A 14,178-nucleotide genomic window follows, 5' to 3' on the forward strand; every position below is an offset into this window, starting at 1 on the left:
CAAGATCAACAACGCGAAATGGATCTCAACAACGAGCCAGCTTCAGGGTCGAGCGGGTCTCAAACTCCCGCGGTCCCCGTGGGAGGTGGATGGAATCAGATGCCCAAGTATTACAACAACATGTACCCTTGGCAGCAGATGATGCCCAGGATGGCATCTGATGGTGGTATGCCGGGATGGCAGGGGATGCCGGGGGGTCAGGGGGGACCGAGGATGCATCCCGGGTACCGATGATGCCGGGGTGGGCACCCGGGATGCAGGGGACGCCGCTGTACCCGGGGATGCAGGGGACGCCGGGGATGGCGGGAGGCGCGGGGGGGGAGGGGGGGGACAACGTCTATCGCCCCAGTCTTGATTTTGCTACTGCTGCTTCGCACACATCGACCCCAGCGGAGACGCAGTTCACTGGGTGTGATACTTTATCCTTAGAGGAGTTGGGGATAGATCTCGGGGATGCGGACACTCCCGTTCGAACGGGAGGAGTAGGGCGAGGTCGGGGCGCGGCCAAGAAGAAGAAGGGGAAGAGGGTGGTCGGCGAGTCGTCGCAGCCGGCTGGTGACGACAGCCAGCCACGGAGGAAGTGGACGGACGCGGAGAACGTCACGCAGTCCAAGGCATGGGTGAGTGTTTGCGATGACCCCCTCGCCTCGAACAATCAGAGGATCCTCAACTTATGGGCTAAAATAGCAGCAGCCTACAAGGCATTTTGCCCGGAGGGGAGGATACGCAGCGGGGAGGAGTGCCGGAAGGCGTGGGACCGAATCCGGACTGGGGTCTCCTGATTTTCGGGCTTGTACACCAACGCCCTCCGAATGAAGTCCAGTGGCCAAACTGACGAGGACTGCAGGAGGCTGGCAGAGAAAGAGTTTCCCGTGCCCGGGCTTTACAAGGACTTCACCTACTGGAACTGCTACGAGGTGCTAATGGATTCCAAGTCGATGCGGGCTGGCTGAAGAAGCAACGCCTGAACTATTAAGGTGATTATACCGGCGGTAGCAGCGGCGGTTCCCACGACCTCCCCGAAGATGCTCAGGAGACCCCGTCCCCTCCCGCGTTTACTCGCCGCACTCGCCCGGTTGGTCAAAGGCGGGCGCAACGCGAGCGCCAGAGGTCCCAGGAGGTCCAGTCGGCATCCCCCCTGTTGGCAGCTCGACAGTCGACCTCGTCTTCTTGGCGCGTCAACAAGCGCGGGCTCAGATGATCAAGATCATAGATCAATGGAAGAATGCAACTGACCCCGAGGAGAATAGTTTTTTTCACGCCGTGCTCGTGAGTATGCGAGAGGATTTGAATCCTGGCGCGGCACAGGTGGGGGGCTCTGACGCGGGCTCAGATGCCGCAGATTTGGGGGTCCCGGATAGCGGCGACGACGGCGAGGAGTGAGGCGGCGGCGGAGGCGGGGGGCTCGTGCGTGGATTAGCAGTTTTTTTAAGTAATGTAATTTTTTTATTTGACTTTTTTTAATTAATGTACTTTTTAAATTTTTAATATTATTATTAAATTTTCCTGTATATGTGTCGTAAATTTAATTCCGTATTTTGTGTGATTGTTTAATTATTTGTTTTTAGTGCTGATGATGTGGATGGACTATGGCTGGGCTATTACTTGTCCAGTTGCTTGTCCTGCTGATGTGCCATGAGGAATTTAGTGTTGCTGATGTGGCAGAGGAGTTTGTGGTTGAGCTATGGCTGAGCTATTACTTGTCCACGAACTATTGTGAATGCTCTAAATCAATTTAATTTCATCACTAAAGAGCTGCACATTTGACGAGAATGTCCTTGGACACCATATGACTTGGAGGCGTATGCCAAAGCCATTAATGAAATTCAGAGCATCCACATCCATGTTCTTTTATTCATTTTTTCTCTATGCTCTTCCGCAATAGCAAACACCTACATTCATGCTCTTCCGCAAAAGCATGCTCAAGGTTCCACCATTCTATTATTCAATTTAAATGCTTCAATTACTAAAAACATTTCCACAATATTAAAATGCATTAACAATACCTGAAATACTATTACAAATTACTAAAAAATTAAAAATTACATAATTAAAATCCTAAAAATTAAAAATTACATAATTAAAATTCTAAAAATTGAGGTTGAGAGAGTTGTTTGGTATAGTGTGGTTTTTTGTGTTTAAATGAAGGTATTTATAGATGAAAGTGTGAATTTTGAGATAAAAATAATAAAAAAATAAACTAAATGTGTGGAAAAATGGATATATTTTATTGGGAGGTGGGAAAATATTTTTTTTATTAAATTTGAATTTTTTTTTTAGATTTTTACGAATAAAAAAATGATAAATCAACGGTCAATCAGAGCATGTCACGTCGGCTGTTCGTGCTCTTGCCGTGGGCACGGCTGTGCTCTTAGCTAAAAGCAGGGTCGTGCCGTCGGCAAGAGCACAGCAGCGAGCAGGGTGTTGGCCGCGCCGTCGGTACGGCGCCTGCTCTTAGCTAAGAGCACCGATGCACATGCTCTTATTGGTAGCATTTTATTGGGTCAATCAGAACAGCAGTGGTCAAACCCCCGAGGACTAATAATTTTATGCAGTAGTATTATTTTATCAGTTAAATAGCATATCTAAAAAGAAAATATATCAATTTGATTGGGACGAACAAAATACTTTTTCATACCATTCCATATTTTTAGTGATTCATATTTTTTTGGAGGAAATTATATGGAGTAGTAAAATGATGTTCTACGATTATCAAAAACAAATGCAGAGAAAATAAATTACAGTCGATTTTACATTGTCTATAAATTTGAAATTCAATATCAGTTGGTGTGCATACTCCCTTTAAGTCTCGAATTAAAACATTATTGTAATATATTTCGGATGAGAAATTTCTTGTATTTGACTGTCACACGATGAATTTTGACGGAACACGTGTTGTGCCAACCTCTTTTTGATGTTAAGTGCTCGTGCTCGTGCTCGTGCTTTTGTTCCGTTCTCAGTGAAGATTTGATTTTCCAATTTCATAATTAGTTACCATCGTGTGTGGTTGTGGTCAAGAGATAGATAAAGAGTATTATTGGTCGCGTGACTTATTAAGTATGTTTGTCTTTTTCATTTAAAATAAGTAAAAAGTTATATTTTTAAAGTACTACGACATATAATACATTTAATCATTTTGGCTAGCATTTGACAAGTCCCACAATTTCGTAGAACACTCATAATACATAAATGTGGAGTTATGCCAAAACTATAAAGTGAGTGGGGATTAAATTTTGAGTAACAAAAAATTCACATGTTGGAGTTTAGTAGTTTACCAATATTCAAACTCCACTTACTTAAAATACATGTAGAGAAAATAGGAGCAGGAAGGAGATTTGATTGGTCTTATTTTATTGCCAAAGATGTTGTACCATGTCATAAGGTTAAGTTTTAGCTTATAAAATGTTTTATTCGTAACAAACTCACAAATATGAACAATTGCATAAAATAACACAATGACTATTCTTAGTTGTTAGTATACAAGAAGATAATTAAATGTTAAGCATGAAAGTCATACCCATAATTTATGTGAATTGCAACATAGTTGAAACTATGCGAAATTATAATCGACGTGGTTGTCCGATATGGACTAGTCGACCAAGCAATGCCATTCATTTTGAAATTTTACATGTCTTATTCACGTGTACTTTTTTGTGTCATTGTCAATTTTGCTAAAAAGAAACCGATGTTATAAATACACAAATTATAAAAATTGTACTAGTGACAATATTTAAAAACCAGGCTATATGTAAAAAAATGCATTAAAAGAAGAGTAATAGGAGTACTTATTTAAATCACGAAGTTTATAAACGGAAAACTATTTTACCGAGTTTTAATTTTTATAAATTATCTCGATAGTATGCAAAACGGTGTCTTTATTAGTAATTCTCAAAACGAGGTTGTTTAATTAGAATAAGAAAATGGATGGAAAAAAAATATTTTAATGAAACAATGTTATTTTGAGCATCATAAAAAGATATCATTTTGTATACATATGAGACAGATAAAAAATATTAATTTTTTTTAATCCACCGGACGAACTGGAATTTGATTAAAATTAATAAATTTAATTACATACAATCCCAATTATTAATATTCTATTATATGGGTTAAACTCTTAAATATCTGATGCCATAATATTTGCAGCTGTCTTTCTCTTATCCTTTGAATTTGGTAATTAGGGAGTACTATCTTTTTTTTATTAAACAAATCTGGAGAATTATTTTTTGTTTTGATTTATAGGCATATCCAAATATATGAATCAATTCCCTGGTTATTTAATTAAGAATTGACGAATCTATATCAATCGATCATATACATTGTGCTGAAATTGACAATTATCTTATGATTTCTCAAATAGCATCATTATTCATTTTAGCCCATAGCCCAATTTCAGAGATTTTTTTTTCCATTTGTGTGCTTGACTTTTATATTTTGGGACACAAGACAAGACACCTGATCCAAAGAAAATTAACACTACTACTTGTAATAGCTTTATTAATTAATCTCAAACTTAATATTTAAATAACGAATATACTCACACAGTCATTCCGCGAAAAGTCATCCAAATGATTTAATTAAAAGAAATGGATGTGTTACTATATTCAATCCATAGATGGCAAATCCTATGATTGAAATATATATTTAATCAAGTGTAAGCAATAGAAACATGTGGGGTTATCTGAGATATAGAGCTGTGTTTGATTTTGCACATGCTACATTACATGCCACATTGCCACATGCACAAAAATCTTACTCATCTTATCTTAACTTTAAACATTTTTTGTTGCACGTTATGTAACATGCATCGTGCATGAATCTATAAACCGCCGTTTAGAGCATCCACAATGGCGGCGAGCGGACCGGCTAGCCGATTTCCGGTGTTGGCCGGTCCGCTCGCCGAACCATTGCAGTCGGCCAGCGCCAAATCGGCGAGAAAATCAGCGAGGGCACGCCGATTCCCGAGCGCTGGCCGATCGGCTGGCCACCATTGCAGGCTCCCGATCGGCGAGCGATCGGCCAGATGATTTTTTATTTTTTTTAATTTAATTTTTGAAACACTATATACGCGATTTGCACGTCATTTTCATTCGCACCACTTGTTTTAACGAGTTTTCTCTCTATCTTAATTTCTGTACAAGAGCAACAACGCGAAATGAGTAGCGCGGGTGGTAGTAGTGGTGGTAGTGGTGGGGATGCTGAGGAGTATGAACGGCAAATGAACGAAGAGCTGGTGGCCTATACGTCCCGTGAGATAAACCGGCTGATACAAAAGGCCTTACAGCCGGCGGTACCTCGACCTCGACCCGTTGTCCACCGCCGAGCAGTGATTGAGCGGGATCACGTAGCTGCACATCAGCGGCTATATGAAGACTACTTCGCACTAGAGCCGCGGTTCAACGCCAACCTTTTCAGGCGGCGTTTTAGGATGAGCAGCGCCCTGTTTATGCGTATTGTTGACGCTTTGGAGCGTCGATATATGTGTTTCCGCTTCAGGCACGATGCGGCTGGCAGACCCGGCCACTCACCTATTCAAAAGTGCACTGCGTCAATCAGGCAGTTGGCCTACGGAGGCACGGCAGACATGTGGGACGAGTACCTCTACATCGGTGAGACGACTGCCCTTGAATGTATGAAGTATTTCTGTCAGGGCGTGGTTTAAATATTCCGTGATCAGTACCTTCGAAGCCCTACCCCCGAGGACTGCCAGGAGCTGATGCAGATGCACGGGGAGAAGCATGGGTTCCCGGGTATGTTAGGCAGCATAGATTGTATGCATTGGGTGTGGAAGAACTGCCCCGCTGCCTGGAAAGGGTTCAACACGACCGGCTACAAGGGAAAGAATCCCACGATGATCCTCGAGACCTTAGCTGATTACCGGCTGTGGATTTGGCATGCATATTTTGGGGTAGCCGGGTCGAACAATGACCTCAACGTCCTCAACTCGTCGCCCCTTTTCAACGAGCAGTGCCACGGCATCGGTACGACCATCAGTTTATCGCCAACGGGAACCAGCATGATATGGGCTACTACTTGGCGGATGAGATATACCCTAGGTGGCCCGTCTTTGTGAAGACAATCAGGTGTGCATCAGATGAGAGGAAGGTCTACTTTGCGGAACGGCAAGAGTCGACGCGCAAGGACGTGAAGCGCGCATTTGGTGTGCTCCAGTCTCAATGGGCGGCAATTAGGGGTCCAATGCATTTGTGGCATGTCGACTGCATTGCTGATATAATGTACGCATGTATTATCATGCACAACATGATTGTCGAAGATGAAGGTGTACAACTGACTAGTTGGGCCAACAACGATTATGAAGTCGGCCCAAGCCACGGCGTGGCCGCCCCCAACGTACGAAGTGGGGTACCCCACGATGAAGTCGGCCGCCTCCAAGCACATGCCGACATGCGCCAAGTGGAAGCTCATATTGGACTCCAAAAGGATTTAATTGAAGAGTTGTGGGCGCGGAGGACTGCACGACGTTAGTTTTTTTTTAATTATGTAATTTTTTTTAATGTACCTTTTTTTATTTAAATAAAATTATTGCATTTTCCCGTATCTGTGTCGTAAGTTGAATTCCGTATTTTGTGTGATTGTTATTTTTATAATTTTGTTTATTGTGGCTAGCCTATGGCTAGGCTATTGCTTGTCCAGTTGATTGTCCTGATGATATGACATGAGTAGTTTTTAGTGCTGATGATGTGGCAGGAGGAGTTTGTGGCTAGGCTATGACTGGGCTATAGCAAAGCTATTACCATTGTGGATGCTCTAATACATGATGAATTATTTAATCGATTACTCCAAACGTGAAGAATCGTTGAATTGCTGCGATTTTTCTATCTCATTGTTTTTATTTATTATTACGAAATAATCCATTCACAGAAATAATTTACATATAACTACACAAACAAGCCGTAAAGGGAGATTATTTCAAAAAAATAATGTCGTTGAATGACTACGAAAGTGTATGCCAGCTGCTGGTTTCATTCAGCGCAAGAAAAGAATAATACGACTAGGCAAAAAAATTCTTGAAACTAATCAAATTAATCATTAACGCATTGTAGTAGTACATCAGTTGGTGCCTAAATATTCCAATTTAAGAGAAATGTAAAGCACAAGAATTTCCATTTATTATTCTTCTTAAAATCATCCAATAGAAAAACATCACTCCCCCGTCCCTAAGACCATCAGCAGTGGGGCGCCCTAAGGCGTGCCATATCAGCATTTTTATCCTCCTCATTCTCCACCTGCAGTGGGGCGCCCTAAGGCGCGCCTATGACGCGCCACATCATCATTTTGTTGTTTTGTTTAATTAATTTAACTGTTTTCAAATAACACGTAACGAGTAAAAAAAACGACTAAATAACAAGCGGCGAAGTTTTAATAAAAAAAAAATTACACCATTCAACTAAAAAAAGAAAAAAATTAAGTCGGGCAAATTCCCAACTTCCTACGCAACTCATCGAGTAATGCACGGAGATACTCGGCTTGTTCGGGGTCGGTGCACTTCTTGAGGGTCTTGTGCGTCTGCAACATCGTCCTTGTCATCGACGCTGTAGCTAACGAAACCGCGTGCCATCGTCCGCGGTTTAAGTCACCCGAAGCATAGGCCGCGACTATCGTCCGCGGCCTATGCCACACACCCACAGTGGGGGCAGACGATGAATGGCGCAGACGATGCGCGCCATCGGACGTGCCATCATCCGCCCATTGCGGATGGCCTAAGATGTACGTATCCATTTTTATTTTTTTTGTAAAACCTTTTTCACTGTACATCATTTGATTATGTTTTAATAATTCTGTATTTATAAAGAATCTATGGAATACTAGGAGCAAACCGACAGAAAAGCACACTTTTACGCATTCTAAGAAACTAATTTGAATATCATAATGAATAAAACAAATTACAACTGAAAAAGCAAAAGAGAATTGATCCGTACCATGTGAAATGCCTAGCTAGAAACTCAATTCCTCCTCAGCGGCATTCACGCCACAGATATGTCAATCGTGCGTTGTGCCTAACTTTCCTTTTCATTTATTAATTCGCATTATTGCTAATCCTATTTAAACAATTGAAATTTTGGATTATTCGTAATACTATATGAATTCGATTAATTTGTTTAGTTTTGTTTAAGAGAAGGACGTGGGTGGGGATTAACCCCGATCCATAGCTCCTATTGAATTATACAGTAGATTACAAAATAACTCAGTTAAAATTAGAGATTGATAACATCATGCACGAAACTTTTGACAGTGCATCTAGCATACATATACGAAACCTTAGTTAAAATTTCAATATAAAATGTTAATAAGCCCCTTGTGATTAATAGTACTACTCCAACATCAGTCATCTAATCAACAAGCCAAATGACACGATCACATTTAGCCAAGAAACATAGGAGTAATACCCAATCATTCAAAAATGTACTCCTACATAGTACTACTGAATTTGATTTTGAATTTTAATTTGCCTTATAACTAAACTAAATAAATATGCAATACTTATATTTTGACACATTCCCACAATTAGGAGCAAACGCAAAAAATAATATTGATAAAAGTTAACTTTGCATATTAAAAAATAGAATAATAGAAATTTTATCGGGTTTTCGGGCTAGCTCATCAGGTTTTCGGATCTGGTCCTAACGGGTTGAGGGTTAATCGGGTGCAGGCTAATTGAGTTTTGATTTTATCGGGCTAGAAATTTACAGCCCTAACCCTATAAATTTGGCAAACTATTCGGATCAACCCACGAGTTGCAGCTACACTGACATCCCTACTAATTTCAATTACTGTTACTAATTTCAATTACTGTGATTCAATTTTGACTATTTGATTTTGAATGATGGATCCATTCAGCATATTTAACTTATATAGTAAATTAGTACTAATTTATATTGAAAAGGTATTCAATATTTGCCTCGTGAATGGTAAACGATTTCGAAGGAGGCTTAGATGATGCGGTGATAGTTAAATAAATTAAACCTCAGTTTAAAATCGCATGTCTCTGGAAATTACTACTACTGTTATACATACCACAACCATAAATCTAATGTGACTGGAAATTTTCAGGTATGAATGCATCTTCATTTATCTATGATAGTCCTACAAAATACTACTCAACAAGTTACGACAACAATTTATAGGGCAAACACAATGCAACAGACAACATGTGCCGCTGTTCCCTTTCAAACTTCATCAGAAACCTTTTTCTAAACAAAATTAAATTTAGAAATTAGTAAGCAAATAATTCCCTTCTTTGAATATAAAATGGAAGCGAAAATATAAACCCTGCCTAGGTACAACTGTTAGCAGCGAACCCGACCCGATTGTCCGCCAAATCAAATACGACCCGGAAACCCTGCTGCTGGATATTCCCAATTATGGATAACCCGCTCGTTGTACCCGCAAACGCAAAGCAGAACGTTCCGTCGCTGTCCACCGGAATCAAGTAGTTCGACGCCGGCAACGACACGTCAGCTCCGGCAAAATGCAGCACCACAGTCGGCACCTTCACCTCCGTCTTCCCTGACAGATCGAAGCACGTATCGAAGAGAGAAAAGTCCGGCGCCCGCTTCAGATTCGAAGCCCCCGCCCGGAACGCATTCCTTAGGGCAACGTAAGCGGGTCGGGTCATCCGGGTCACCGACGTCCCCGAATCCACAATCACGCCGCCGTTGCCGCTGGCGTCGATTTTGAAAAGCTTCGCCGTAATTCCGGGGACGCGTGCGCCGCCCACGGAAATTCCGTTCAAATTAACGTAATAGAACGTGTCGAGCTTCGGATTTGTCACTAGCGGAGTGAAGACGGCGGCTCGCGGCACTGCGGCCGCACCGAAGAGCATCGAAGACGGCTTAGACGACGCCGTTCTGTCGACCAAGCAGTAGGAGAATTTTTTCCTGCACAATTATGTCACTTGATTCGACTTCCAATAGTGTATATAATGTCGCAGTGTGTCGCCTTTCTTCTTCAAAAATACTATTGGTGCTCTCCAAAGTAAAACATTGAGTCATACGTATCTCTTGTCTGACAACTCTTGTAACTATTTATTTAACTCTTGAAACTCTAATCAAGACATTTGATATGGATGAATAGAAATAGATACAGTACCTGGTAGTAACTCAATAGTGAAGTTTTGTCTCTTTATCAGGTGCTAATCCAGGCAAATCTCCACTTTGAATAAATTGAAAAGTCGATTTAGCTAATATAAGACAAGTTGCAATTGGTCGATACCATTAAATATCACTCGATCTCGTCTCGATGATTATATTACCATTTCTTTAACATGACAAGCTGCCTTAGTTCGATGAAGTGACAACTAATCTATACCCATGATAATATCAAATTTGTGTATGAATAAGAGAATCAATATTCGCTGGCAGCTCAACTGAATTAACTCACACCACGCAGTCTAGATAAACCGTGTACACTGAAACAATGCCAGCTCATAATCAACAACAAACATAGTTCTTGTTTAAAGACAGAATCTCTCTTTACTTCATCATCACAATACACTTCTTGCATATATTTATCATTAAATTCTCTAGGAAAATCGTCTGAACTTAGTACCAAAGGTTGTATAATAGCTTGTGAGACTGTTTCTCACCAATAGTAAGTATTGCTTCAAAGAAGAGACACTGTATAATCAAAACGCTCATCTGACGTACAACTCATCTGATTGAACACATGTTCTATCCTTTTCAACCATATCTTGGCCTCGGTCGGATCAGTAGTCTCATAAAGTCAACAATTCCATTTTTCGGTGCTATTTAATGTTTCTACCTCTTTGACTCATCATTGGTCCATGTATTTACTGGAAATCACCATATGATGCAACATGTATATGAGATGCTTCTATAATTAATTGATGATGCAGGGCGGCTGACCCTTCTCTCCTCAGTGAGATATGTTTATGATAATACAAATGCAAAGAAACTTATAACCAATACGTATCATACGGAATGCATGGATGCAATGTCCCAGCGGGATCCTTATCCCTGCTCTGATACCACCTTAACTGTCACACCTAAACCCCTCTGACGTATACTCTTATAATAAATAAATCCCTTATCATAGAAACAATCAATACACGTGTCTAATTCATAGAACACCCATATTATATAAGTTCAAACCAACACTTATCCGATACATATTTCAAAATATCATGTAAAGTAGTGGAACCCTCACACCACTCTATATACTATACATTTATCTACATGCAAAATGATGTGGAGGAGAAGGTTGCCAATATGCCTATTGTGGATACCCTCAGACTGTCCACAATAGAAGAGCCGCGACGTGCTATAGCTGAGGACGAGGGTGCCACGGCGGGCTGAGGAGAACGGGCTGAGTCGCATCTGCGGTGAGGAAGGGGTGGTGGGTGGGTCCTGGGACGCGGCGCCACCGCCTCCGGATTTTTGATTTTTTTAACTTTTTGTTTAAATCTTTATCTATAAATAAACCATTCCCAAATCATTTTTTCCATTCCATTCCATTCTATTTATTTTTGTTCAATTAATTTTGTTCCAGTCCAATTAAAATATACCAACAATTGATAAAAATAATGTGATTTGTGACTGTGGCGTGACTGCTATTGGACTGGACAAGTTTTTGTAGCTATGGAAGAATTTTTGTAGTTGTTGAAGAATTTTTGTGGCTGTGCCTTAGACGGAATCATGGTTGTGCCACTCTATTGAAAAATTTAGTGGTTTATATGAGCCACAACTCAGTATATATAAATTTCCACCTTTAATCTCACATGATACAAACATCAAGCATATTCTTTTATCAATACATATAATCAGAAACAATATATATCATAATTTAAAAACAAACCATTTCATATTCATATGTATATGCCACTCTATTCAATTTATTATTCTGTAACAGTCAAGCCTGGTATCTGCCCGGGATTCCTCTATGACCCTAAGGTCCCTCTGTAATTGGACTCATAGGTCCCTCTGTATTTGACCCGAAGGTCCCAATATGTTTGACCCGAAGGTCCCAATATGTTTGACCCGAAGGTCCCAATATATCCACTGTGATTTCAGATCCAGGGCAAAACCGTCACAGATCCTCTTTAATCCAATGATTCACATAATCGGTATCATAAACATATCTTTTGCACCAATAACATATCCATATCATATTCCATCAAACTATCCAATATATCTAAACAAACATGTCCATTTAAGCAATCAAATAATCATATCATATTCGACCATCAAAATCAAATAATTCATAATCATATCAATTTCACACCATATAATTCAATAATTCACTCCAATTTAACATATAACAATCAACCACATAACACATGTAAAACTAAAAGTGTGATTTATACACACCTGATGGCGACAATAATCGAACCCTTAACTCTGCCTCCTGATCTACCTACCGCCCTCAATCATATATAGCCGTGAATTTAGTACTTCTCTTTTTCTCATTCTTCTTTCTTCAGCTAAATCACTTAAACCCTCAACTCTTTCTCTTCGTATAATCACTTTGAGTTTATCTCTCCCTTTCTGTAATATTACAGTGCATCTCCTCTATTTTTATAAACTAAGATGTCGGTCTAACTTACTTAAATATATCATGCTAAAACAATACATGTGTGGCTCAGCTTCAATTTCAAAATACATATATATATGGCAAACATTTATATATATTCATAAATTGGGTGTTTCGATCAATACAAGATATTTAAACAATTAAAATTATGACAAGTGTTATAACATGCATGCAATTGTATGGATTTAATTTGTACACGTATAGAATATGTGTTAAACATGTGATCCTTCATTTTCTTTAGTAAAAGTTACGTGTGTACACATGCACACATATTTAAAGTTAATTATTTAATATTTAAAGTACTCATACGCATATACTTTATATGCATAAAAAAATACTTATGCAAATAACATTATAAATATGCAAATTTATGCATGTTTCGGGTTAGGGATGTCACAATTCTTCCCCTCTTTAAGAATTTTGTCCGCAAAATTCACTTTCCCCATGAGTTAATGCATCTAATAAAATCACTAACCCGTAAACAGATGTGGATAGTTCTTTCTCAATTTTTTTTCTTCAGCTTCCCAAGTCGCTTCTTCGACTCCGTGATTTTGCCAAATAACTTTTACCATTGGAATCTCTTTTCTTCGCAATTGTTTAACCTGTCGGTCTACAATATTAACTGGTTCCTCTATGTAACTTAGATTTTCAGAAATCTGTATATCAGTATCTTTCAAAATATGTGAAGGATCAGATAGATAACGTCGAAGCATACTGACGTGGAAAACATTCTGAATCTGCTCTAACTCTGGAGGTAATGCTAAACTGTATGTCAATGGTCCCACTCTTTCTACAATATCATGCAGACCGATATAACGAGGACTCAACTTACCTTTATAACTCTTCTGTCTATCCCATGTCGCTTTCAATCTGCTTTTAATAATGTCAATCTTGGACAGTTTCTCGAATAATCTCTGACATTTCTAGAATCTCCATATAGAACTTCTACATTTTCTACTATACAATGTCTCATACAATGTCATAAATGAAACTGGTTAGTATACGCAAACTTTATCAACAGAATATACTCATCCCCTGAAGCCTGAAATTCAATAACACGAGCACAAAACATTTCTTCCAACGTCTTTATAGTTCTCTCTGACTTACCATCTTTCTAAGGGTGAAAAATATTAATAAAATATAATCATGTCTCCATAGATAGTAAATTGCGGACCAGTAGACATAAAAGATAGAATACCATATAGTCGTGCTGCATCTTTCGCGTACTTTTCAGCTAAGTGATATAACGAACAACGCCATCTTATAGGTAAGAAATGTACTGTCGGTGACCCTGTACCAAAATTTATGGTAATGTGTTCTCATTTTGAGACTAGAATAGTTAAAGGCTTCAACAAACCTGTAGGTACACATTGTTCTGCTTTAACCTGTTGACATATCAAACACCTTGAAACAAACTCTACGAGTTTCTTCTTCCTCTTCGACCAACAATAATACTCTAATAATGATATTTGTATATATGTAATCACTCTGCTTGACTTGTAACTCAAAGCATCTGTAACAACATTCACCTTCTTAAGATAGTATTCGATGGTGCAATCATATTCTGTAAGAAACTCCATCCAATGTCTTAGTCTCATATTCAACTCC

General features: G+C 39.6%; 1 protein-coding gene across 1 annotated transcript; it reads right to left on the reverse strand.

The window, feature by feature from the left end:
- Window positions 1-9,065: 9,065 nt before the first annotated feature.
- On the reverse strand, window positions 9,066-10,701 carry LOC121800359 (aspartyl protease family protein 2-like). Its single transcript, XM_042199933.1, has one exon. The coding sequence runs from the start codon at window positions 9,842-9,844 to the stop codon at window positions 9,296-9,298; it is 549 nt and encodes a 182-aa protein (XP_042055867.1). The 5' UTR covers window positions 9,845-10,701; the 3' UTR covers window positions 9,066-9,295.
- Window positions 10,702-14,178: the final 3,477 nt, after the last annotated feature.

The sequence above is a fragment of the Salvia splendens genome, chromosome 1 (genome assembly GCF_004379255.2).
Source record: "Salvia splendens isolate huo1 chromosome 1, SspV2, whole genome shotgun sequence".
Taxonomy (NCBI): Eukaryota; Viridiplantae; Streptophyta; class Magnoliopsida; order Lamiales; family Lamiaceae; genus Salvia; species Salvia splendens.